The following is a 26,551-nucleotide window of genomic DNA, read 5'->3' as shown; positions in this document are numbered from 1 at the left end:
TATACGAACAATTACGATTGATTTTAACAATTCACAGTCAACTCAATTGAGTTTTTGGAAAAATAGAAAATTATATAAACGTTTGCTTTTAATTTTATTCACATTGATTTAAAAAATTCTATTCAATTTAATACATACATAGGTGATGTTATTATACTACAAACTTACTTTGATTAGTGTACCATAATCACATAATATGGTAGAATTACACGTTATTGTCGCTTTTACATGATAAAAAGTAAAACGTTTTAAAAGTTTTACTAGTCACCTGTCAAACTTCTAATTTCTAAATAATCTAAATCGAAATTATTTTTGTGGGTTGGTGTCACGGGGTATCATACCACGATGTATAACCATAGACTAAATTCGTATCATTAGTGATAGTTTAGACCTGGTTTAGACTTGGTATTGTTTGGGATGGGAATTAGAATTGAATTGATCAAACTACTTGATACGAGCTATACATAGCTGTCTAAAATATTCAGGCATTAAAACCTTTTGTCCCCGTAAAATAAGCAGGTATTATCAGTTTAGATTATAAAATCAACCTTGTTTGTATTGGGAAAAAACGCGGCGATATTTTAAAATATTTTTTAATATTTCAACTACTACTACTACCATCACGCCATTTCTCCGTAGGGGTAGGCAGAGAGAATGGACCGCCACACACGTCTATCATGGCATACAATCCTAGCCTCTTCCACATTCATACATCTTGTCATACATACCCTTCGGTTCTGTCTGCTTTTAACATGACCAGACTCAAGATTTTGGTTTATCTGATCATGCCACGTCTTCCTTGGTCGTCCTCGTCTAACGTTGCCGTTCATTTTCGCCATTTATACTTGTTTTACCATTCTTTCGTCGTCCATTCGTCGTTCTACGTGACCAAACCATCTCAGAGACCCTTTCTTAATCTTATCAATTTTACTTGTCTCAGATTTACACTCTCGCCTGATTTCATCATTCGTAACCCTGTCATACATTGATTTCCCACACATTTGTCTAAGAGATCGCATTTCAACCGCGTTCACTCGGCTTTCATCCTTCCTCTGCCAGTTCCATGTTTCACTTCCATACATAAGTGTTGGGACTAAAACTCCGTTTAGCTTCGATTGACATATTTTTATTAGAAATTACTGTGCTTAGTGCTCCGTTCATTTTGTTGACCGCATTCACTCTTCTTTCAACATCTTTTTCTACTCTTCCATCTCTTGAAAACATGCTGCCCAGATACACAATTTATTTTATTTTATTTATTTTATTTATTTGGATAACCAACAGCTATAATTATATCATATTTATATAACAAAACAAATAACAAATAAGCCAATTACAGGTTTTCACAAGTAGCATCACAGTAAGTTAAAAAAGATTCTCGAACATAAAATGAATAGTAATTAAATGTAAATTTAAAAGAAAAGAAAAAAAATACTACGAGTTATTTTGAAAGCAAACGCCGCACGTTATTAAGATTATTTTCAAATAAATCTATGTTAAATGATTTATTTAGTACATTAAAATTATTAAAAGTTCGCCATAAATATGAATTTTGCCTATAATTAGATGAAACAAGAGGTATGTGAAGAAGAGGGTTATTTCTTAAAACTTTGGAAGGAACATTGATAGAAAGTTTGCAAAGTAGTTCAGGACAGTCAATTGAACCAGAGGCAATTTTAAGTAAATAAATTATATCCGCTATTTCACGACGTTTTTGCAGAGGCAGTAGGTGATGTTTTTTACATATATGAATATACTGGTCAGATTTAAACTCAAGTTTCAACCGGAAACACATGAACTTTACGAATTTTTTTTGAATATTTTCAATGCGTGATATCTGCACATTGTACATAGGATTCCATATTTGTGATGCATATTCTAAGTTGCTTCGCACTAATGTACAGTAAAGGATTTTAAGTGTCTTTGCCATAGTGAACGACGTAGAGCTACGCATAACAAAGCCAAGCGCACGCGATGACTTTTTTATGATGCTGTCAACATGGGCGTCAAAAAGTAATTTACTATCATGGAAGACACCTAGATCCTTTACGCATAATGAGCGTTGGAGGTTTTGACCCTTAAGCACATAGTTAGTACGTAAAAATTTTACTTTGCGACTAAATGTAATAACTGAACACTTAGAAGGATTAAGGTCCAAGCAGTTGGAGTTGCAGTAATCCTCTAGACGGTCGAGATCTTCTACTTGCTCGAGACATTCGTTGTTTACATTTATTATGCAGTCAGTAACCTCACTATCCCTTTCAAATACCATCACTTGTTGGAACTGTTACATATAAGTTATATGTATAACATAACAACGAGCTCACAAAATGTAAGCCTTTCATTTCGTTGTATTTTATTCAACACTTATTTCTATGAAGTCGTAGTAAAATTTATTTCGGTTTCGGCCGAAACTGGAATAGAACCCGAAATTTGGTTTCGGTTACGGCTGAAAAATCTTGTTTCGGTCGGTCAAGATTTATACCCGTATGCAGAGACAAAACTTAAGGTAAGGAAAGTATATTCTAATTTCAAATGCAGAGAATAACCCGAAGGTGAAGACAATAGAATGTACTTTCCTCACCTTAAGGTTTGTCTCTGCATACGGGTATTAATGTCTAATTATCCGGAGAATTTTATTAACTCCAATATACAAATCAAAGCGATATAATTAGCTCTGTTAACATAGCTGCATTAAAAAAGGGCTAACACCCTTTTAATCAAAAAGTAAATACATAGATAAAGCTCTTTAATATTCGCATCTCATTATTCTTTTTATATATAAATATATATTTTTTAAGTTTTTATGTAGGCACACATAAACATTAAATTATGCATGCTCTAATAATAACTATGTACATATATTTAATTTATAAGTTGTTAAATATATATTTCTTAACCTTCGGTTTGAATTTTATTTTTTTTTCTTCGTAAACGTTGTTTCCCATGTCATAATATTTTTTTAATGCCTTATATAAAATGGAATTTTGTGATTTCACCTTTTTTCTAAATGGGAGTCTGATTTTTACATTTTCTCTGGTATTGTGATCATGTTCATGTTGGCTTTTATGAATGTTTTCTTCTAAATTCTGTGTTTTTTTAAAATTAATAATATTATACACAAATATCATCGTACTGTAAAAAATATTCATTGCTTATATGTTATTTATTTTTTAATATATTTTTAAAAATTTAATTTTATTTAATAAGATACATACATGAGCAGAAAATATAAAACGAAAAATGATGAAATCCACTAAACCGCGAAACCGGCTTGTCAGCAGGGTTGTGTGGTGTGTACTATAATATAATACACGGTAAACTTTTTATTCAATTCTTTTTTTTTGTAGCGACACGTTAGCCACGCGCGATGGTGGGGGTGATCGTCGTTCCGCGGAGATATCCTGCCCGTCTATCTCGGTGGCGATGTCTCGGGACAACGTTTTGTCCTACGAATTTCTGTTTACACGTAGGCAATGGTTGAGTCCTGGGACAAAACAATATTGTATTGTCTACGTGTAAACGGCCCTTAAGAAAAATATTTACCACCTAGAATAATACTATACTTAGCTTATTCCATGGTTTATTTTTTTACCATGCCACATGTTTGTGTACAGCTGCGTGCGCATGTGCAATGTTCAGTTACAAATTTAATATGTTATTCGTATTTGTATTAGTAACAAAACAAAACAAACTTAACAAATGTAAAGCGCAAATAATGAAATCCAAGTCGATTAAAATCGATAATGATATTTATTTATTGGTGTGTTATTTGATTGTTGTGGTGTTTTACACTCAGAATTTTCTATAAAAGAACAAACTGTAAGTAAACAGTATTTTCTGGGCGTCATGAGACTTTCAATGTAAATAAAGAGAATATTTAATGTAAATAATCGAAGAAAGACTATAATTATTAGTTATATTACAACACGCACAAATGCAATAAAATAAGTATTTGTGTGCAAATACTGCGGAACATAGTAAGAACCGTTGTTAAAAGTTTGCTTAGTACACTTAACACTTAACACTTAAGGTTAAACATAATAAAGTATACTTGCAAAAATTTACTAAAAAAACTTTAGTAAAAACCGTTCGGATAAACGTAAAAAAGATGTAACATTTCATTGGTAAGTAAGTAGGTACTTGTTTATGATTGAATTCCAAATCTAAAAGTAATATGTAGATATTCAAAAATTGAATTTAAGTAGGTACCTAAGTACTTGTTTATGTTTGAATTCCAAAACATAAAATCAATTATTTTCAAATAAAGAATTCTTTTAGCAAATGTCAAACTCTGCTCAGAGATGCACTTGAGTTAGGAATGCGATTTTCAAAAATGTATAGAATATCAGTTGAGATTATTTTAGTATGACCAAAAATCCAGTAAAAAGAAATAAATAGGTAGAAATTATAAGAAATTCAATGAAATAATCTGACTGGGATCCATACAAAACGAATGTTGTCTGTTAACATTCAAAAACCAGCTTTTTTTATACAGAGTAAAATAACATCCGTACATTTTTTTTGTATCCGCATTTTCGGCGAATGCAACCCTGGTGATGGATAAAAAAAAATTAACGCTCCTAACTTTTTTCGTACTAAATAAATTGAAGATTTTATAGCTATACACCTTCTCGTGGCAAATATGTACATTTATCTGAAAACCGCACGTAAATCGGTCCGGTAATTATCGAGTCCATCGAGGACAACCATTCGAACATTGCCTTTTATATATATTGACATAGAATTAAGAATAGTCCAGAAACCGCATACGCACATCAAACAGAAGGCGACTCAACTACTCATAAATGAGTAGGTTTACGTTTTGGCCCATTAGTTTCTTTGTAGACGTCGCTCAGTACCCAACTCCTGATTTGAATTCAACTATGCCGTGTTGTGTCCTTTTAAAGTTTAGAAATACTGCTAGGATCTTAAAGAAACAGGATGCAATCACATTTCATCTGTAATTTGCAAATTAATGTGTAAAAAACAAATTAATGGCTTAAAAAATTGAATTATTTTTCCATCTGTCAGATTGTCGAAGAAACGAAATGGAAAATTCGTTAGTGTTGCCAGAGTAGTAAATTTTTTTACCCTACTTTGCTCATCTAATGAAGGAATTAATGAAAATTTGACCTCAGATTAAACAACGCCGTGGGGAACATTTGAACGACATTATCATTAAAACAACAAATATTATTTAACATGGTATAAAAATATCCGTTTTATGTCAAGTAAAATTTGTTTTATATTTTAAGTTCAAAGTTCATTAATTCAATTACTTTTATTAAATGACCCTTTACTTATCTACTCTGTTGTGTCAATTAATGTTTCCGCGTGCGCAATAAAATTTTAGAGAAATTCACAGATGACTTTTTTTTACCTTACATTTGTGTTGTGATTTTTTTTTCCCATCAAGCAACATTACCCGGCGACTTCACGAATGCACGCGGCGAAAGTAAGGCGGAGGGGGGGAATTATTGGACACAGTCCGATGTATTCAAATATGATTCTACGCTCCTTCTGGACTATTCTTAATTCTATGTATATAGATATAATATAATAGGTAATCCGAATAAATGTTGTTTTATTTGTGCATACTGCATACAAAAGCAAATGTGTTAATGTGTATTATTGTGTTTTTGGTACATTATTTGATTATAACTTCATCAATATCGATTTATCGTAGGCTGATAGCGATTCGTATCATGACATCAAGTTTGATAAGCCCGAAACCGACGTTGCCACGCCAAGAAAGCAGTAATAATTTCATTTAATTCATCTTCAATTGCTGTATAACGAAATCAGCCTATTTCATTTTCATAAGGATACTACTGTAGATAATTTAAAGATATATTTAAATTCGATTGTTAGTTCAGCCGCATTCACGGTCTATAAAATTAAATCGATGGGAGATTACGCGTCATTCAAAGTAGGAATACCCGCATGTGCTATAGGTGAAGTTCTAAAGCCTTGTCACTGACCACGTCACTCCTATGTGAAGGAGTGGAAGAATAGGGTTGTGACTCCGCGCCTGCCTCGAGTAGAGTGAATAGGCCGCCACTCCTGGCTCTTCGTCTTCTATTTTAACACGTTTATACCAAAATACCCGCGGACTCAACACCGAATGTGATTTTGATGTGATATGTTTGACGGAGATGTAGATCAGTGATGGTGTTTTGAGTTCGGAACTATTTACACCGAGTTTTCTAGTAGATCGCGCCTCATCTAGTAGTACTCACAGACAGGGTGGGAGATGTTTGTTGGCTGTGAAACACAGAGAAGCGATGGATGTCCAGCGCTTTTCTGAGTCGGAAACAACTAATGAAGATCTGTGGCTTAAGCTATCCTACAAAGGTACGATCACTTATAGCTGTGTAGTGTATTTTCCACCACAAACAAGCTTGGGAACGTAGACATTATTTTTTAACAAAATGTTGCGTTATTTGTAGATTCTCGCGAATAGACGTATAACGTATATATTGGGTGATTTTAATGTGTACTCAGTGCAGGGAAGAGAAGTGGCTGAGGAGTTTTCTTTCTTGTGTTCTGTGCTGAAACTTACTCAGTGTAATGTAATTCTTAACAGTAGTGAACATACACCAGATTTTTTTTTCTACAGTTTCTTTATATATTTATCGAAGCGAATCTCTTCTTACAGAAGAGGATATTTATCATCCTGCTTTGTTTTTTTTTGTTGTATAAAACGGAATATTTTAACTCATACACTAAGGAGTGAAATTTCACTAAAGGTGATTTCCGCTCTCTCTACGATATACTTTTGAATTCTGATTGGGACTATATTGATAATACAACAGACGTGAATGAGGCTGTTCAATATTTGTATAAAATTATTCATTCTTGTTTTGACAATTACTTTCCTAGGAAGTCCCCGGCTGTCAGTAATAGGAGAGTCCATCCAAAATGGTTGTCTCGAGATATTATCAGCGATATCAGAAAAAAACATGGGTTTCACAAAAAATTTAAGTCTTCTGGGTAATTCATATTACTACACTATTACTACTTCAGTGATCTTCGAATTGTGAAAAATTGAAGTCTTCGAATTGTAAAACAAAAGATTGATGTAGCTTTCAAGTCGTATATTTCTGATATTGGGTACAATATATTGCGAAATCCTAATGAATTCTGGAAATATATTGACTCTAAGCGCCAAGATGGTGGAGTTATTGACTCCATGACCTAGGGTGGTATTCTGAATTTACGTATTAATTTTTTTTTTAAATTTACGGATTTTTATTTTTTGCATGCGTTTACACTTTGCTTCATATCTGGCCACACTGATATAAACGTCAAATAAATACGAACACGTGAAATCAAACATGATGACTTTCATTAAGAACATTATTGCGACCTTAAGAATGACTCGAAATACTTAATTAGGTTGAATTGACCAAACCGCATTTGTTTTTTCCGATTTTTAAACATTTTTTTGTATCGTTTGACGTTTAATCATATGTGTGGCCATTATATGAAGCAAAGTGTCGTCGTATTAAAAAAATAAAAATCCCCAAATTAACCACTCTTTAGGGGGTAGAGAAGATTCAGAATACCACCACTGGTATGGTCAGGACGTTTGCAATGTAGATGTTGTGAATGCTTTTGCTAAAAATTTCAAATCTGTTTACAGTTCTTCTTTTAATGAAAGCTTTCACACAGGGAGTAAGTACGTCTCAAGGCGCGCAAAATATTTAAATTGATCTTTTTAGTGAAAATAATGTCTTAAAATCAATTAGTTCTCTAAAAAATACCAAATCATTGGTTTCTGCCAATGTTTGAGGTACTACATTTGTGTTAAAGGGTTGCAACCGTTATGATAAAACACAGCTATCTAATATTTAATCTATCCTTAAAAACAGGCACTTTTTCAGAGATAAGGAAGACTTCCAAAATTTCTCCAAAAGTATATTTTGTAATGTGTTGAGAATGAATTCGATACCCCTTAATGTTCTCGATGTAAATAAAAATCAATAAAAAATTAAATGAAAAATATGAAATTATGTATTCTCTTTTTTTATCACTCTAAGTATCGTAAACTGTACATCTGTATTCTTAAAAAAGAAAAAAAAGTGTGCTTGCCAATTAATCACCTTGCATTCATGTTAACACATGAAAATCGAAGTACGCTGTAATTAATTTGTATACCAAAACAATGCCTTATGCAGCGTGGGTGCAGATATGAAGAAAAAATCCAAGGAAATAAGACTCGGGCTATGTGTATATCTGCTTTCGTAACTGGTAACCGAAGAAGTCAAATTCAATTAAATGTGTCATACTCGTAATATATGTATGTAGTTTAAATTTAAAACCTACGTTTACAATCCAGGTTATGTGATTATATCCCCTTTACTGACTACCAATAGTAATAATAATAATCATGATTTATTAAGACATAACAATTACTTTATCTACTACACATGTACATACACACTTAGGTAATAGATTTCTCTGGATCATGTCTAGTCTGCCTAACTAGGTACAATCTGTTTTAAGGCAGATATTTTTATGCAAAATAAACAATAACATTACTATCAAGTTTATATTTAAAGCACTAACTTTGTGGTTATTTATTTTATTATAATAACATTACTACCTACTTGTTAATTTACTATACTATGGTCGAGTTTATTTCATTTTCACGGTTTGTACTCAAAGTGGATAACTTAGCGAAATTCGTTTTGTTTCGCGTTAACTCGTAAAAAGAGATGAATATTATTACGGGTTTGTTTCTTTGTCCAAAAGTGGTGTGTATATCTGTATGTTTCGAGTCTTCAGTGTACATAGCACACACTCGAATGTCGTGGTAGAGTTCAGGCTTTTTCTCTACCTGAACAGGTAGTGTGTTAGTCGCTGCATGTTTCATGACGGTACCTACGCAAGTACACACATTCGTGTAGCTTATATACCGTGCAGTTCGGTACGCATACTCGACATACTCGTACACACGATGGCGGCGAACGTTGGAGGCTGAAAGTATCGAGCTGCGAGCTGCGAGGGGAGTTTAGTCTCGCGATATGTTTTACATTTATTAGGTTCATTTCGGATTTTTACGTTTACGCAAAATGGCCTTGTTGTGGATTGAAACTGCTCAACTCGAAATCTTAATACGTTCAACTCACTAGCAGTTCATTTTGGATCATAACAAAATAAACCCCGTTAGATTTATATTTTTGTGTTTCGTGTTGTCACTGAAAGACCATATGTTTTCTTTTTATAAAGTCCCTTTAAATAGCGTGTCGACCCGGGCGAGGTATTTTAGTAAGAAATTAGCAACGTTTCGGTTGGCCGCCTAACATATTTGTTGATGTTGATGAAAAGTAGTTACCGGTTTCTCAGTTATAACTCTGAAATTGAGTTTTGTATATTTTGTTTCGCAAGTTGTTTTTTGGTTGAATATTCAACTAGAAAATATTTAGAAATACTCGACACAATCATAATTTTATTTGAATCGAATTGATAAAAAAAGAATCGTTAAGATTAAATTCATTTCTAACTGTCGTCATTTTCTTGATATTAGACCCAAATGCGGCATAGAGCGATGCGATGGTTTGTTCTATAATTTTGTAATAATTATTTTTGCATTGTGTTGCAATAGTGCAATATGGGTTTTAAAATAGTAACTGCGTGATTTGTGAAAATGTCTATTCAAACTTTAGAGTTATAAAAGTATATTATTAAGTGTCCTCGGCACGGGTTACCCCAGTGAGGATGCATTGTTTTTATTATTGTTTACAATGTAAAATAAATAAAAATAAATTTACAAATTAAAAAAGAAATTGCCTCGAATATACTATTTATGATATTTTTTAATACACCAGTCGGACATAAATCGTTTGTTATTTTCTTGATAGTGGTGGATCGCACTGGTATTACGTATTAGCAAGTTGCACGGGGTGAAGGTGAGAGAAGCGTGGGGCGGGGCGGCGGGAGAGGAGCTCACGGGCTGTATCCAGCCGCGGGAAGTGGGTGGCGGTAGGCAGTCCCAGTGAGGCAAATGGAAAATTGCACCGCAGCCACCGGTGGGCGGGGGTGTCTACTGGGAAACTAGAGAATAATCAATATGGAGTACCCTTTCGTTCAATTCCCCGGACAGCCTCCATTCTCCTTTTCCACGCGCCGAATCTGTTCCCCACTCAAACTATCCGAATAAGTAAATACGAATACATAGTCAAATAACCACATATCGACTATCGACACTAAACCTTTACCTCATTTTATAAATTCACATTTTATTTTATAGCTTAGAAAAAAAGCGCTCGAGCTGTATTGCATTTTCTATTTGAACGAAATTTCAACATCGTTATACATAATTCCATTCTACAGAGCGATTACGCCAGTGTCTCAATATCATCTATCGGTAAACTTTCTTTTTGTCTTAAATGAGTATAACCATCGGATTCGTCCCAGTTCCCAGTTGAAGATTTGAATTTCACGAAATCGTCCGCTTCATCACCGGCGACCGCAGTCTGGCCGTAGAATTTCCGATCGTTTTTACCGAATTCACAGTCGGATCGGCGGCATTTGCCGGCCTGCATTCTTATGTTAATGAATAATGAGCCGAGCACGCGATGCTTCGGCAGATATCACCGCCGCAACGAGAGTTCGGCAGTCGGCAGTCCATCAGCACATCGCCATCGGTACATTCTCGGCGGCCGCCATTTTGCGTGGACATCGCATATCGAATTAAACAAATACATGGAAGAGAAGGCGAATTGTATGTGTGCGCGAACAGTGCCGGTGCAATGTTCACATTCAGTATGAGGCATGTGGTACGAGGCATGAGGACCCGGCATAAACGGAGAGAGACACCGTCGCTACACGTAATACGACTTCCCGCGCCATTTCTAGTATTTCCACTGCTTGTCGCGGATTTTCAGTAGCTAGTTCTGAAGTGCTTCGAGGTACTCGGTCTGTAACAATGTTGCCTTTCTTCATCTGCATTACATCAAATTGATGAATAAAAAATGCGGAGCTTATCTGATATTTTTTTCTTCGCATGTTACAAATACAAGATACACTATTACATAAACACAAAAAAACACAAATGCATGGCCTGGGTGTGGGTATATTCTATTTTAAATTTCAACAAAGGCTAAGAATGCGAGAGATATCAAAAAATAAAAATAAGTGCTAATATTAGAACACTATTTAAATCTACATTTTTTATCCATAATTTCAACAAAAAATTTAATCGAAACAAATTAAAATAATTAATATCTATCATATTGTCCTTATAAAATGTATTGAACAGTTTTGGAATATGTTTGCGTTAATCGTAGGACCAGCCTAAATTTCGCGTATTTCCCATTTTTCTTTTTTTTTTGGGCACATTTCACAGTACATCTTATTAGTTAAAATGAATGCGTGATGTAATTACATTTCAATTGTCTAAGTTACGTGGACTCGTTTTGCTCAGTGCTTTGATTTGAAATAGTCCCTTGTAATAAGTAGGTACTAGGTACATGTACCCATAGTACGATGGTAAGAATACTTCTTAAAGTACCTGCAAGTGAGCCTGCAAGCCTCTCAGGCTGTTGACCTCTTGTGAACCTGAAGTTGAGGCCGTTATGCCTCTCGACTTATTCTACTGAGTAAGCTCTGATTTCAAAGATCAGTTTATTTCGTGCTAAAATATACAACTTAAACACATTACCCCTTTGGATAAAAGTAAAAACTCTCTTGTGCACTAATACGTTGTTATATATTTTAAACAAATATTTTGTTAGAATCTTAAAATTTAAATTGTTATAATCATTTAATCCTTTATCTAATTACAATAATTGGGAATTTTACAATAGCTGGATTTTTATCCCGCTGATACATAAATGATTCTTTAATATCAATTTGGAGATTGGCACATGATTTTGTTTAAAACAATGTTTAGCCAGTTATATCAACGTTGTAGAGATAAGTATCAAAGGCAATCGTATTTTATCTTATATACAAAAAATATCGTGTTTTTACACGTTAATACTCTTATTAATAAACGTCAGGCAGTATTCATATGTATTCGAATCAAATTATCATAGTGAATAAGTTTACGTTACTATTACAAAATTTTCCTCAGGTGACATAATATGTACATAAGACATGAGCTATTATTGAAAATAGCTTAAAAACATCTGGTCTTACTCATTGAAGTTGGATTTGGAAATATGGGCGTAGGACATAATATCACTATCGCCATAGCACACAGAGTAGCCGTGGAATGTGCCGATTCCGTTTCCATTGTAATACTACAGAGTGATCATTGACCTCCGGCCGATAGAATTACAGTGTAGCTCCTCCGCTAACAATGCCTCGACATTCTGGAACAGTTTCCACTGGAAGTGGACGATTTCATTTATCGCGCGACGCCGACGTGGCCCCAGCTCTATCTCTATAATACGTACGTAAGTGTTGTATAGTACGACTAGGTAGTAGGTAGTAGGTAGTGGAGTAGGCGATAGCCAGAATACTCGTACATGCGTTGCACTCCTAGCTGAACTACTCGGCTAATCTGCTTACTGCTCACTGCCTACTGATTACTGATCCTCAACTCTGGCCACTAATCTGATGAACGTTGTTCCCTCGGCCTTGGGCAGATGATCAGCGAGCACCGACAGACGAAAGCTTTGTTTTGGGAGATTTGCGAATTAAACAGTCGGATTAGAGGACCGGTTCTAAGTTCTGCCTAAATCCTTCGTTTCGTCATAGTAATCGATAATTTCATTCACCTCCTTTGAACGCCAATATGAGCTGCTGTACAATATATTTAGCTAGTTTAATGGCAAAAAACTAACAATCGTTGTTACTTAATGGTTTCATTACGAACACTTACACCGTTTACTGATTTTTGCAGTATTCATTGAATTTATTGCATTAACTTATTTTTTTTCTTCTTTTAATTACAGATGGCAGCTGGAGCCTTGCAAATGGCACCCCAGGCGACAGTCAACGCAGCTCAGACGATTCATAGTCAAGATTCTAACATGAGCACCGGTGAGTAAATTGAGTATAGCAAAGCGGTCCTTAAAAATACGCAGTTGGTTGGTGACCTCTGTATTCGTGATTGGTAGCGCCATCTTGTTTACATCGACACCTATAGGCCCATTTCACACCGTGGGAAAAATCCACACGGCACGATAAAATAACGTAGCGTAATATTTACTGTGTTACAATTATTTGTGTAATGTCAGGCAAATGCTAACCAGCGCGTCGTGGAGCGGACTAATCTTCGCTCGTTTTCTTTTTGCAGGATTTTTAGAAAGTAGCTGCTAAATAAATTGTAAATAAATACAAAATACATGTCGATCCACCCTAATTTTACCGTGCCTTGTGGATTTGGACGATACGTGTGAAACGGGCCATAATGTCCGTAAATATTGCGTAGGTTTCTAAAAATCGATACTCAAATTTTTCAACAGAAAAAAAATCATCCGCGTCTTATGCGTAAATAATTATTGATTAATTTTTAAAAATTCTAAAAATATTCAAGAAACAAAGAAACTCCTGTTGAAAATGGATACGATCCTCCGATCCCGCAAATTTAATATAGTGGAATTGCAATAAATTCGCATCTTATGTTTATTTATTTACAAATTACCTTATAAATTATTAGTATATTTTGAGTAGATGTAGATAATAAAAACGATGCGCATCCTTGCCGCTTACTCCTGTTTATGCCAGCCGCGCGTGCCCACCAACTACCAACTACTAACTACTGACTGCCTTCAGCCTTCACTGCTTTCTAAACAACTGTCGTAAATTTTTGATGGTTCGTAATAATTTTATTATCTTTTATATCCGTGTCACTATTTCAACCAAAATCATCTGGTGCGTAGTGTGTAGGCTTGCAATTGAACAATAATGTCATTTAAAGACAGTTTTATTTATAATTTTTTATTTTTATGTAATAATTTTTGTGTTTCTAAACCTGTTTTTTTTTTATTTGGCTTTCATTTTTTTTACAAATAGTATCCACTTAACAAACTAAACAGGATTATTGACAAAATATTTGTATTTTTGATATATTTTAATATGTTATATTTTAATATGTTATGTTCGGTCTAAAATATGTAGATTAGGTTTCACAAAATACCTATGATCAAATTTATCCACAATGTTTCAAGAAGATATATTTCATATTTGAACACAGAAACTAGATTTCACCCACTATACTAGGAAGTTTCCCGAGATCGATAAATATTTCAACAGAGATAAAGATTATCTTTTAGAAAGGAATATGGAAGTCTAAGCACTTACAAGGCTTACGGCCTGTCATTAAATGGTCTAAGTGAACACTTAACACATCACAATTTACCATTCTTGCCATATTTCTTTATTCATCATTCTGCCCCCACTGACATCCCAATTCCCCTTTCAAAGAGGTTTTCTATCTCTGTTGAAATGTCTGTCAATCTTGATTGTGATTTTAATATTTTTATTACATACTTTAAGGGAATTATTGATGTGGTAATTTGTCAATATTGTTGGGTTGAATTAGGTAATAATATAATTGTATAAAAAAAAAAAAAAACTGAAATGGAAACAAATGATTTCTAAAAAAATACAACTTACATAATACATGTACTAGTTTACTCTCATCATCGCAAAGCACACTACAATAATAATTGCTTTTTTAAATGTTAATTTTAAATTTTTATGCTTATGTCAAATATCTTCAGTTTCACAATGAAAATCTTATCCTAAATCTCGAAATCCTAAATCACTAAACAAAAATCCCTGCTTGTTTTGTTAAAAAAGTAGGTAATATATATAAAGATGTATAATATCATATTCAAAAGGAATAACTAGCTAAGCCTCTATTTAGAGGCTTGTAAGCAGGTAGGAAAGAGGGGTATGGAAGGAAATACATTTATTTATTCTTTTTTTTTTTTGCATTGTGTAACAATTAAACTATAAAAATAATGAGTCCTCATTGGGATAAACCTCGGTGAGGACACGTATGTGTATTTCACTAGATTTAATTAAGTATTTAAATGTTTTTTTAAATAATAATTCATAAATATGTTTATATTAAAAATGATTTATGTACGTCTTACTGAACTGCATATTTAGTTCTTAAGTAGGTACGAAACATATTTAAATCTTGTACAATTTTCTGGAATGAAATGTGTAGTTTTTTTTTTTCATTTAACCCATCTCTTAAAGAATTACTATTTAATTTGAATACTAAATAGAAAAAAAAAAACCATTATGCTAGCAAAATAGACAAGAAAACAATTACTAAATTTTATTCAATATTTGTATATAACCACTTACTGACTTTTACTACCGGTTTCGAGACTTACCCGTCTCTTCATCAGGACACCAATTAATAATAATAATTATTATTATTGATAACTTATATAGCGCCATTTTCGTAATATAATACCTCAAGGGCGCTTTACAAAGTGATTATATAAAGATATAAATTTAATTTTAACTTTTTAACTTAAGAAAAATAATGTACTTTTTCATATTACCCACTGTCACCATAGTTGTTGCACAAAAATATAAAACCGAGACGACATGCATTTTAATAAGCAACCCTAACATCCACTTATTAGGTTATGAAAATATTTTATGCTGTGGAAGAAATAGTTGAAAAAAGATGGAGTGGCGTGAGGTTAATAGGTATAGGGTGACCATTACAATGGAACATCGTATAATGGGCTATATTGAAAGGATGTTTGATTATTGATCAAAGAAACATTATTTTTTTTAACTTTCCTAATGTTAAATATTTTCATATAATTTACTTTTAACCTTAAGATTTCAATTCCTGTATCTTTATTAAAGTCATGATTAAAATAGATTTTTCAACTATTTCTCCCACTACATAAAATATTTTGATAGCCTAATCAGTGCATGTTAGGGTTGCTTATCGAAATGCATGTCATGTTGGTTTTGTATTTTTGTGCAACAACTATGGTGAAGTTGTATAGTGGGTTTTGCATGTTTGTTTAATTGGTGTCCTGACGAAGAGATGAGTACTTCTCGAAACCGGTAGACATAGAAAAGTCGGTAAGTGGTTATATACAAATATATAATAACATTTAGTAAAATGTTTGACTACAAAGTTAATAATCTTCTTGAGGTGTTATTATTATTATTATGAATAACTTATATAGCGCCATTTTCGTAATAAAATACCTCAAGGGCACTTTACATGGTGATTCTATTGTTAAGTTAATTTAATTGAAGCTTTTAAATTTGTAATTTAATTAAAATAGGTGCCTTGTCAGGTCCTCCCGGCGTTGGCGATCACTACAGCGAAAGCATCTCCGTCCTGCGATACTCTTGTATTCCGCAGCCAGGACAAATGCTTATTGGATACACTCGCCATAGTGATTCCTGCGAAAAGATGACTAGAGTGTTTCCCGTTGTCTTCTCTGGTGAATTTTTCTGTCGGGGTTACTTTCCCTTAGCTGAATAGTTCTGGTTTAGAGGCGCCAGAAACTCTTATCGTTATCTGCTGTGATCACACTGTTATGATTGTGATCCCATTGCCCGGGATTCACGACGTGGACGCTAACGAGTAGGACCAGTCAGTAATGTTGCCGGTGGAATGCAACTGGGTGTTCGCAGCATTTTATAGAATCACACCCTCCTGCTGCATCTTGCTGATGTACTGACAGTTTGACCTCCAAAATAATAAGAAAACGCTTGTTTTCCTGTATAGTATAGAAAATAGGCCTATAACTAAAGGAAGCATTGTTTTCTGGAATTTATCTCTATCTGAAGTTAAGCATAAATAAACCTTCAATTTGTTTGCTGACGTGTATTTTACACTGTTGTAGGTTCCTCCCATAGTGACAAGGAGGGTGACGCCCTGACGCCAGAGAAGGGCGGCGTGGTGCTGCGGACGGGGGGCGCGGGCGGCGGAGCCCTGGCGACCGCAGCGCCCACCCTGCTGGGGCTGCCCCCCGACAGGAAGCGCAAGCGCAAGGGGGACGAGGGGCCAGCCAAACCCCGTGCCAGCGCCATCACCTCGGGGGTGGTAACGGACGGCACCAAGAACAGCCGGGAGTACTTCAACAAGCATCCCTCCAGCAGTCCGGTCCGCCACGGCGGTGCCAAGAGTCCTTCACCGCAGCAAGGAAACTACCCCATGGTAATTAATTTCATTCTTTAATATTTCATTCGGAAATGTTTTGAGTATTGCCAAATGAACACTGGATTTGACCCTCGAGGGATTAGTTATCGAGATTTTATAAATAAAAAAGCATAAGCTGATCCCAGTAATTAGATTATATGTCTGGCCAAAGTACCTGGTTGTACCGAATACGGTAAGCAACTAGATAAGCAGAGGCAGACAGTATAACATGATCGTATGGGGCATTAGCCAAGGCGTAACCTAGTACCAAAGTTTTCCAAATAAGAAAAACAAGCTGGTTCGATAGGAGAGTCCTAAGTAAGCGTCTTTACCAAAGTGTACTAAGAAGATAGGGAAACAAAAAGGTAAGAAGACGTCCCGGATTACTCTGACTTCTATATCTAGGAATCTGCCTTATAAAGGCCAAAATTATGGGGGATGACAAATTTAGAAGTCTCGCCAGGCATGGGGTAAGCGCAGGTGACTGACAGGATGTCAGAAGAGTATCGCCTTAGAATGCGATAGAATATGCACACCAACTGCACATATTAGAGGAGTCGATAATAAAATTTTGTAAGATAGCAATATGTAAAAAAATGTATGGGGATTAAAGCGGGTGCTATGTCTACATTAATTTTAAAAGTTATTATGAGAAAACTACTTCAAATCCTTTTTTGGTACTTAGTGTTTTAAGTTATATAAATATATGATATATATATATATTCTTAAATAAAATAAATAAAACAACTTTGTTTTTCACCACTAATTTTTTATTTTTCACGGACCGGTTTCAAAGCAAACAAGCTTCTTCTTCAAGGTTTACGTAACTATTACGTACTATATGTTTTATTTATTTTATTATAATGAATAACCACAAAGTTAGTGCTTCAAATATAAACTTTATATATATTCTTCTTTACAGTATCCACCGTCACCTTCAAGTCTCTTGGCCAGCAGTGGCGGGGAGTTCTTCAAGGGTGGGGCGGTGCCAGGGGGAGGGGGCAGCGGAGGTACAACCGTGGGAAGCACTGGGGCAGTGACGGGGGGTGTCGGCCGAGGCCTCTCATCGTCCGCATTCCACAAACAATCTCAGACAGACCTAACCTGCCAGAGGATACAGGAGTTTGAGACGCAGGCCTCCTCCGACCTGGAGGTGCGGAATAACAAGATCGACGAACTCACCCGAGGCTCTGACGATCTGAGGCACCAAATATCCACCCAACAAAAAGTAAGGGACTCCAGAAAAAATCACTATAACCATCAATTAGTTTGCATTATAGCCCGATTGTCCTAAGAATATGTACAGAAAAAAGTAGGGAACGGTGAACTTTGCTCAAACTAAACTGTACTCGGTACTGTGTTACCACCATTATAGTTTGGTTAAGGTTATGGTTTTAAATTCATGTTTAAAATGTTTTCACTACCTACTCATCATCCCAAGCACATATCCTAATCAATCTTCTGAACACATCCTGTGGTCTTGTCCCTTTTCCCCTCTCTATGATTACCGAATGGAGCTTCTCGCTACTATCTGTGGCCCTGTTATAGGTCCTGTCGGATATACAGATCTGGTGGCTTCCAAAAAGAATTTCGAGGCTTTTAAAAAGTTTTGTAATAATTTAGGCGAATTGATCATGTCCAATCAATTTAATCCCAGTCAGTGAAGAATTCACCTCCCTCTTTTCTCAATCCATTGACGTGCATATGATATACCTTCTTTCAGCATAAATATGCTAAGGATACCAGATTACAGAGAGCTCCTTCGGGCAGCTTTTCCTTGTTCAGCAACTAGCAATTTTTCCAGGTATGTTAGCGCCGCCAAGGAGACTTACGTCTTCAGATGCGGTGTGCAGTATGTGGTGGACAAGCTGTACCCACTCATCATGTCACAAATTTATTAGCGGTTGGTTACCTACCCTTGAGAAAATTGACTGTTGACTGAACCAAGTTTTTTAAGCTTTTTTAGCATTTCCACCATGTTTACAACTTGATTTATGTTAAAACATTGAAATAAATCAGTGAAATTTTTTTGCTGGAAGTTCTTGTAATTTATTAAATAAATTATTTTGGTAAAAGGTTAAGGTTGAAAACTTTAATTCACCTGGTGCGATAGACATTTAAACATATTATTGATTGAATCGGCATTAACAGGTGTTATAAACCGAAGAATCCATGCCTTCCTAAACTAGAAATTTCTTGAAATTAACTAAAGTGTTTTTTCTTCCAGGTAATAGAACAACACAAATCCCACATCAATAAATGTATCGACGTTGTAAAGAAGTTATTAAATGAGAAAAGCACAATAGAGAAAAAAGAAGCACGGCAAAGGTGTATGCAAAATAGGTTACGATTAGGACAGTTTGTTACGCAAAGGGTTGGTGCGACGTTTCAAGAAAATTGGACTGATGGATATGCATTTCAAGAATTGACAAGGTATGGTTTTCCATTCTTAACTATATAACAGTATAATATTACGCACAATACATAGTGAAAAGTGCAGTAAAGCATCAGAGTAATAATTCCCTACCCGCTTAAAGAGAAGCCCTTTCGCTGTATTGCATAGAACAAAACCGTTACAATTTCGGGTTTAACAACAAACATATAACGGCTTAAGATTCGCCATACGCCCTCTCCCTGTCTGTTATGACCCTGACGGCAAGGTAAGTGCTCACAATGCCCGGGACTTGCGGTATCGCATGGACCACTCTAGAACGCCAGTGAGTCGGAGGTAGGTGGCATTTTATGTGCATTCCTTCGAGGGCTGGTATTCCAAATGCTCTCGCGGTCGCATTATCTCGTGTATTTACATCCAAAATAACAGAAAAAACTGAAGAACTGTTTTCTCGTGCTGCGAAAGTGGTTCAGAATAGCACCCCGGCAGGGTATATTCCATTGTGGCACTTCAAATCTTTTGAGTCCTAATTATTATAGATATATTTGGTTTTGTTCCCAGGCGGCAAGAAGAGATAACAGCTGAGAAAGAAGAAATCGATAGACAGAAGAAATTATTAGTTAAGAAAAGGCCATCCAACGCCGAGGGCGGAACCGGGCGAGGCAAGCGGAACAATAGTACCGGCGGATCTGCTGCCACGGCTGGGGCTGCAGTTGGGGGCGGCAGCGCGGGGGGCGGGGGAGGCACGGCTGTCGGAGGCGGGACGGGGGGCACGGGGGGCGCGCAGCAAGCCGCGCTACACAACGGCACCGAGCCCCCCACCTTCCTGAAACCTGACCCCCTGCCAACCTTCTCGTGGCAGGAATATTACGAAGCTGATGAGATATTGAAGGTAAATACATATTATACCTTTCATTCATTATCATTGAATTAAAAGAGAAACTAACAGTTTATCTTCATCATACCCTTGTCTACACCGGATGGTGCATAGGGCATTGCATTGGTCCATTAATTGTGGTGTATATCGATCATCTGTTACATGAAGGTAAGGTAGGTAATCAGCCTTACGCTTCGGGTACCAGTTCAGGAACTTCAAATATTGCAGTGCAAACCACCTTTCTTGTCAATATTTTATGTCGACTTTCTCAGGAATCTACCCGGGGACTCACAAGTATGGTACACTACGAGGCGAACTTACCTCCACTCAATTTTCTTATCTAGAATTTTTACCTAAGAGTCGAAAGAACTCTTCCAGGGTTGTGGTTCTATTTCGCCCACAGAACTATATTCTTAACCGGCCGGACACAGAGAACTTAACATTTATTTCATGCTTATTTTATAGCTATTGGTGGTTTCATACATTTGTTTTTTTTTTGTAAGTAAAAGTAAATATTTGCATTCTAGTGATTTACCCAGATATTTTAGTTTTGGAGGCATAACTGGTAATAACATTCAACTAGTTAATAACTTTACTAAATGTTGAAAATGGGAACCAAATTGTGATAAATCGGGGTTCAAACCTCCGACCTGTGAAGTGCAGAACCACAACCTGGGGTGCTATTATAAATCTTCTCTACCCCCTAGAGAGTGGTTAATTTGTGTTTTTTTTTTTGCATGCGACCACATGTTGCTTCTTAAATGGCCGCACACTGATGATTAAACATCAAATGGTGTATTAAACTGTTGCATAGAAATGGAAAAAAGTAATACGGTTTGGTCAATTCAATCTAATTAAGTGTTTTGGGTTAATGCTTAAGCATTAATCGCAATAATGTTCTGTATTAAAATCATTATGTATGGTTTTAAGTGTTCAGAAGATTCAGAATACCATACTAGATTTAAAATATTTATGTACTTTTTCTTTTGAATAATTGACGCATTTATATATTATAATAGTTGGGATTGTTGAAAGAAATTGTTTTTAGTAATAAGCCCGCCAAAACGCATTTATTTACTGCCAGAAGTACTTAATTTTTTTCATTGTGTTTTGCTAAATGTATGTTATTGTTTTAGCTTCGACAAAGTGCTTTAAAGAAAGAAGATGCAGATCTACAACTAGAGATGGAAAAATTAGAAAGAGAACGAAATTTGCATATCCGGGAATTGAAGCGCATCCACAATGAGGACCAAAGTAGATTCAGTGCTCATCCAGTTTTATCTGATAGGTAATTTACACATTTATTGTTTTGTATTTATTGAATTTAGTTTTTGAATAAGTAATTTGATGATATTAATCAATTAAATTTTTAGGTATCTCCTGCTAATGCTTCTTGGAAAGGGAGGATTTAGCGAAGTACATAAAGCCTTTGATCTTCGAGAGCAGCGGTACACGGCCTGCAAAGTCCATCAACTAAACAAGGATTGGAAAGAAGATAAAAAAGCCAATTACATTAAGTATGTATTTTTGGAAAAAAAACAAACACATGTTTTTATGAGAATCCATTAATCTGATTGAATGATCTTTTTTCAGACATGCACTTCGGGAGTATAACATACACAAAGCTCTCGATCACCCGCGGGTTGTAAAGTTATATGATGTTTTTGAAATAGATGCCAATTCTTTCTGTACCGTACTAGAATACTGTGATGGACATGATCTTGATTTCTACTTGAAACAGGTAAACTATTCACATTTTACTTTGCAACAAACCTTGACGTTCTATCTGTTTTTTCTTCTGACGTGTTGTAGAATATATTTTTCCTGTTTACAAAATTTCGTGTATTATTTAAAATAATGGAAAACATACATGTGCCAACTGCTGTGGCCTTTTTTCCTGTTGTTGAATAATGTTATGTATAAATGAACTTTTTTTTAGCACAAAACAATACCGGAGAGAGAAGCCCGATCTATAGTAATGCAAGTAGTATCTGCCTTGAAATATTTGAATGAAATCAAACCCCCCGTTATTCATTATGACCTTAAACCAGGCAACATTCTCTTGACCGAGGGAAATGTTTGCGGAGAAATAAAAATAACTGACTTCGGTCTTAGTAAAGTAATGGATGAGGAGAATTATAATCCCGATCATGGCATGGATCTGACCAGTCAAGGAGCAGGCACTTATTGGTAAAGTGACATTATCTTAAAACTTAAATCTTCTATATCTGCTCGCCTTGTGTCCTGGTCACTAAGGTAAATTATTGTTTTTTTAGGTATCTGCCACCTGAATGCTTCGTGGTTGGTAAGAATCCCCCCAAGATAAGTAGCAAGGTGGACGTGTGGAGTGTCGGTGTTATATTCTACCAATGTCTCTATGGCAAGAAACCTTTTGGGCACAATCAAAGTCAAGCTACAATTCTTGAAGAAAACACAATTCTCAAAGCTACAGAAGTACAATTTGCTAATAAACCCACTGTTAGCAATGAAGCAAAGGTAATGTCAAGAGTTATTAAATAATAATAATGATTGTAACTTGTGACTGAATAATTTAATCTGCAAATTAGATATATGAATTTATGTTCCCAATATTAATCCTTGTCTCTCCTATCTTGAATGCGACTTGACAAAGTATTTCTGACACCAATTCCTATGTCGAGCTAGACTCAACATTATTAGTATTATTTATTTTTTAAAGAAATATTAGCGTTCTTATAATCTACCCAAATATTTCAATATTGGTGGCCATTTTCAACAAGTCGTAAATAACTATTAGAACATGGAAATCAAGTTGGGTGAGTCCGCAACGCTAGCCACGAGACCGCAACCCGCTATATTACGCAATTTCTAAAATTATTGAAACTGCATTTATTTAAAAAATATTAAATGTGTCGTATTCTGAATACTTAAACTTGTAAAATAGGACTGATTTTGTCATATTCCAAATTTCTATGCAATTTAAAAAAATAATCAAGCAGTGCCGAGTTCAATAACATATAAGAACTGCATAGATTAGTGATTACTTGGTGTATTTTTATTGTTTTGTATTATTTTATTTTTATTTTTATTATTTGTTTATAGGCGATCAGCTTTTGCTGGTGCTCATACACATTATATCTGTGGTGTTTATTATTTAGATAAGCATCCCAGCTGTTTTTAAATTGGATGGCGGTAGTGATTCGATCATTGTGTTTTTAAAATTATTATTCTTATCTGAAACTGCTCTGCTGTGTGTGTTCTTAGGGTTGAGCTGAAATTGAGGATGGTAGAGCTTCCTGTGATGACTGCAAATATGTTCTCATTAAATTAATACATCTCTTGCCGGGGTAAAATATAGAAGAAGTTGTCTGTCCATTCATCTCCTTTCTATTTTTCTTTCGATTGCATCATATACTGTTCGTATACTTTTAGGTAGTACTAGCTTAATATCTCTACTAAATTCCAAACTCCACACTTTGTGTATGTGCACTAAAAACAATCTTGTTCATTTAAATAAGCCCTTTTAATCAAATAGGTAGTGTTATCAAAAACATTTTTCACTTTGTAGTATGACATTTTACACTTATTTGTTTATAAATTTGTACAAACCACTTTAATTTATTTTTTTAAATTACACTTCGACCGGTTTCGAGGTTACTACCTCATCGTCAGGAATTTAACTAACTTATAATTACACGCGTTGCTATTTATATAATAAAATATTGTATGAAAGAGACAAAAAATTGAAAGAAAGAGAGAGAAAGAAGAAAAAATAAATAGGTCAGCTTTGCTGGTCTATCAGCCCCTTGTGATAACTTGAGGTAGTAACCTCGAAACCGGTCGAAGTGTAATTTAAAAAAAAATTAAAGTGGTTTATACAAATAAGTGTAAAATAGGTAGTGACTTAGCTTTTTCGGTGACAGATGTGATGAAATGTACGATATTCTAATGGTTCTCTCCGATGATGGAATTTCAGAGTTTCATCCGGGCGTGCTTGGCTTACCGCAAGGAAGAGCGGATCGACGTGTTCAGCCTGGCGCGCCATGAGTACCTGCAGCCGCCGGTGCCCAAGCATGGGCGCGGGGCCGTGGGGGGTGCGAGCGCGGCGGGGGGCGCGGGCGGCGCGCACCACGCGCCCCCCAGCTCGCACCACGTGCCGCAGCAGCACAACCCGCAGAGCTTCAGCGCCGCCATGTTCGGCTCGGCCATGAACGCGTCCAGCAGCTCCTAGAACCGTCGGCGGCGGCCGCCCCCGCCCTTCCTGCCGCGCACCTGTTGATCCCCGTGTCTCGGTGGCGGCGGGACCAGTGCGCCCCTTGTGATAGTTCCGCGGACTCGCTGACGAGCGACAGTGTTCAGTTCCTCGAGGTGTGCGTGTACGTGTAAATATAGATAAGTCCGAGTCGAGTATTCCTATCTCCTTTCCTCATTACCAGTTTTCTCTCGGCCGCTTCCTGCTTGACTGCATCCGCCGATTCCCATTCGCCATCCAGTAACAGTAACGGTACTCGTGCGCGTATTGACTCGTGTAATCGTAATATCTTACCCTAACTTTAATGTATACTTTCAGTTTGGTTTTACGACTTTATTGTATGTGTATACATGAACGCTCGCGTGTGAATGTATATATTTACGTGATATGTATATTTTACATATGAGTAGAAACCGATAAGTTATTTTACGAAGTGACCTTGCTTTGTATCATAGTAGTGTGTTATTTTGTTAATTTTCGGCTAAGAAGAGTTTGGTTAGACTGAAGGGAGCGGATCAGAACGTGCTAGAGAGAGTGTTATTATATAAAGCCAATCCATCGATGTCAATGCTTCGGTGTTTTAAGAATATATAAGTCTGATCAGAGAATGTGTCTTTTTATTTTATTATTTTGCAGTTAATAAATTATCTTGTTTTGTTGATTGTTATACAAAATATTATACAGAAAGTAAGATCCCTTACATTACAATTATATAAATTACATATGTAAAAAGTAGCGATTGTATTAATGCAACGAGAAGCTCCGATTGCTTTATAGTTGCGGTATTTGAGTAATGAAGTTTTTAATGGGAGATTTTGCTATTGTGTTATGAAACTAGGTGATTCTTCATTTTTCTCCAATTGTTCTTTTGAGACCATTCACCAATTTTGTAAATCTCATGTCTTTTGTTAATGGACATAAACTTTACAGCAATTGTTTTTAATTCTAGCTAATGAAAATCTCACTGCATGATAGAGTCATTCGAATCTTCCATGTGATTATAAAATTTGTGTATAATTTGAATTTGGCCTGTATTGTTACTATATTTTGTTTATGAACTTTATATATTTATAGTACATATTTCTCATTATATTTCAATCGGAAGAAATATGAATCAACATTGTGTAATATTAAATTCATTATTTATTATTTTCAATTCCCTTTTACTCTAATTAGCTGATCAATGGAGTATGAATATTTCTAACTACGGTTACTTTGTGTATAACACACATCATCACAAGTTCATTTTTTTTATAAAAAATATTTTGAACACAATAGTTGAAGTTAATAATAATTATCAGACTCCTCATAATTTAAAAGAAAACATTCTGACTGTAAATAAGATATCAAAAAGAACAGAAAATAAACATGTTTTGAAAGCAATCCTATGCATAAATACTACTCTGTTTTATTTTCCAAAATTAGCTGGACTTACATAATATCTTAAGATAAAGACTGGGCGCATGTTTATTAAACAGTTTTATTTACAATAATACATATCATGATTTTTTTACAAAATTGTACCCAGACTTTATCTCTATATCCCTATTATTCTGTATATTCTATTATATTATCTATTTTTAGTTGTAGACAAAGCATCAAAATTCATAAAACAAAATAGTGAATTGCAAGAGCCTATTTTGGAGTAATTAACGTCAACAGAGATAACTTTTCGAGAACAGAATATTAAAATCGAGGATAGGAAGCGGGATCTTCGATGACCCTAATGATTTATATTATGTTATATATAAGAAATATGTATATGTCAAAATAAATGTGATTCTTCTATGTCTTCTACTTGTGAATCATTTCGATTACTTATTTCAAAGTGCAGATCATTGCATATTATCAATAAATACAGTTATTATGCTTGCGGGTTACCAGCGCACCAAATTTGCTGAATGCTCAGTACATAACATAACACTATTATAATGTCAAAAAAAATATATTATT

At 35.2% G+C, this 26,551-nt stretch overlaps 1 protein-coding gene across 8 annotated transcripts in view; it reads left to right on the top strand.

Annotated features, from left to right (window-relative positions):
* The window catches only part of Tlk (Tousled-like kinase), a 106,076-nt gene extending 80,082 nt beyond the window's left edge, over nt 1-25,994 (top strand). For all 8 annotated transcript variants that reach the window (XM_088225297.1, XM_088225302.1, XM_088225303.1 and 5 more), the window contains 11 exons: nt 12,912-12,999; nt 16,803-17,116; nt 18,021-18,326; nt 19,326-19,531; nt 20,052-20,382; nt 21,504-21,655; nt 21,741-21,884; nt 21,961-22,108; nt 22,307-22,557; nt 22,644-22,863; nt 24,323-25,994. In XM_088225297.1, coding sequence (XP_088081423.1) covers nt 12,912-12,999; nt 16,803-17,116; nt 18,021-18,326; nt 19,326-19,531; nt 20,052-20,382; nt 21,504-21,655; nt 21,741-21,884; nt 21,961-22,108; nt 22,307-22,557; nt 22,644-22,863; nt 24,323-24,577 — 2,415 coding nt within the window. In that variant the 3' untranslated portion in view covers nt 24,578-25,994. The remainder of the gene's footprint in view (nt 1-12,911; nt 13,000-16,802; nt 17,117-18,020; nt 18,327-19,325; nt 19,532-20,051; nt 20,383-21,503; nt 21,656-21,740; nt 21,885-21,960; nt 22,109-22,306; nt 22,558-22,643; nt 22,864-24,322) is intronic.
* Nucleotides 25,995-26,551: the final 557 nt, after the last annotated feature.

Source organism: Micrasema longulum, unplaced genomic scaffold (assembly GCF_059751315.1).
Source record: "Micrasema longulum isolate JH-2025_06_02 unplaced genomic scaffold, ASM5975131v1 h1tg000341l, whole genome shotgun sequence".
NCBI lineage: Eukaryota > Metazoa > Arthropoda > Insecta > Trichoptera > Brachycentridae > Micrasema > Micrasema longulum.
This window is presented reverse-complemented; position numbering and strand designations above follow the sequence as displayed.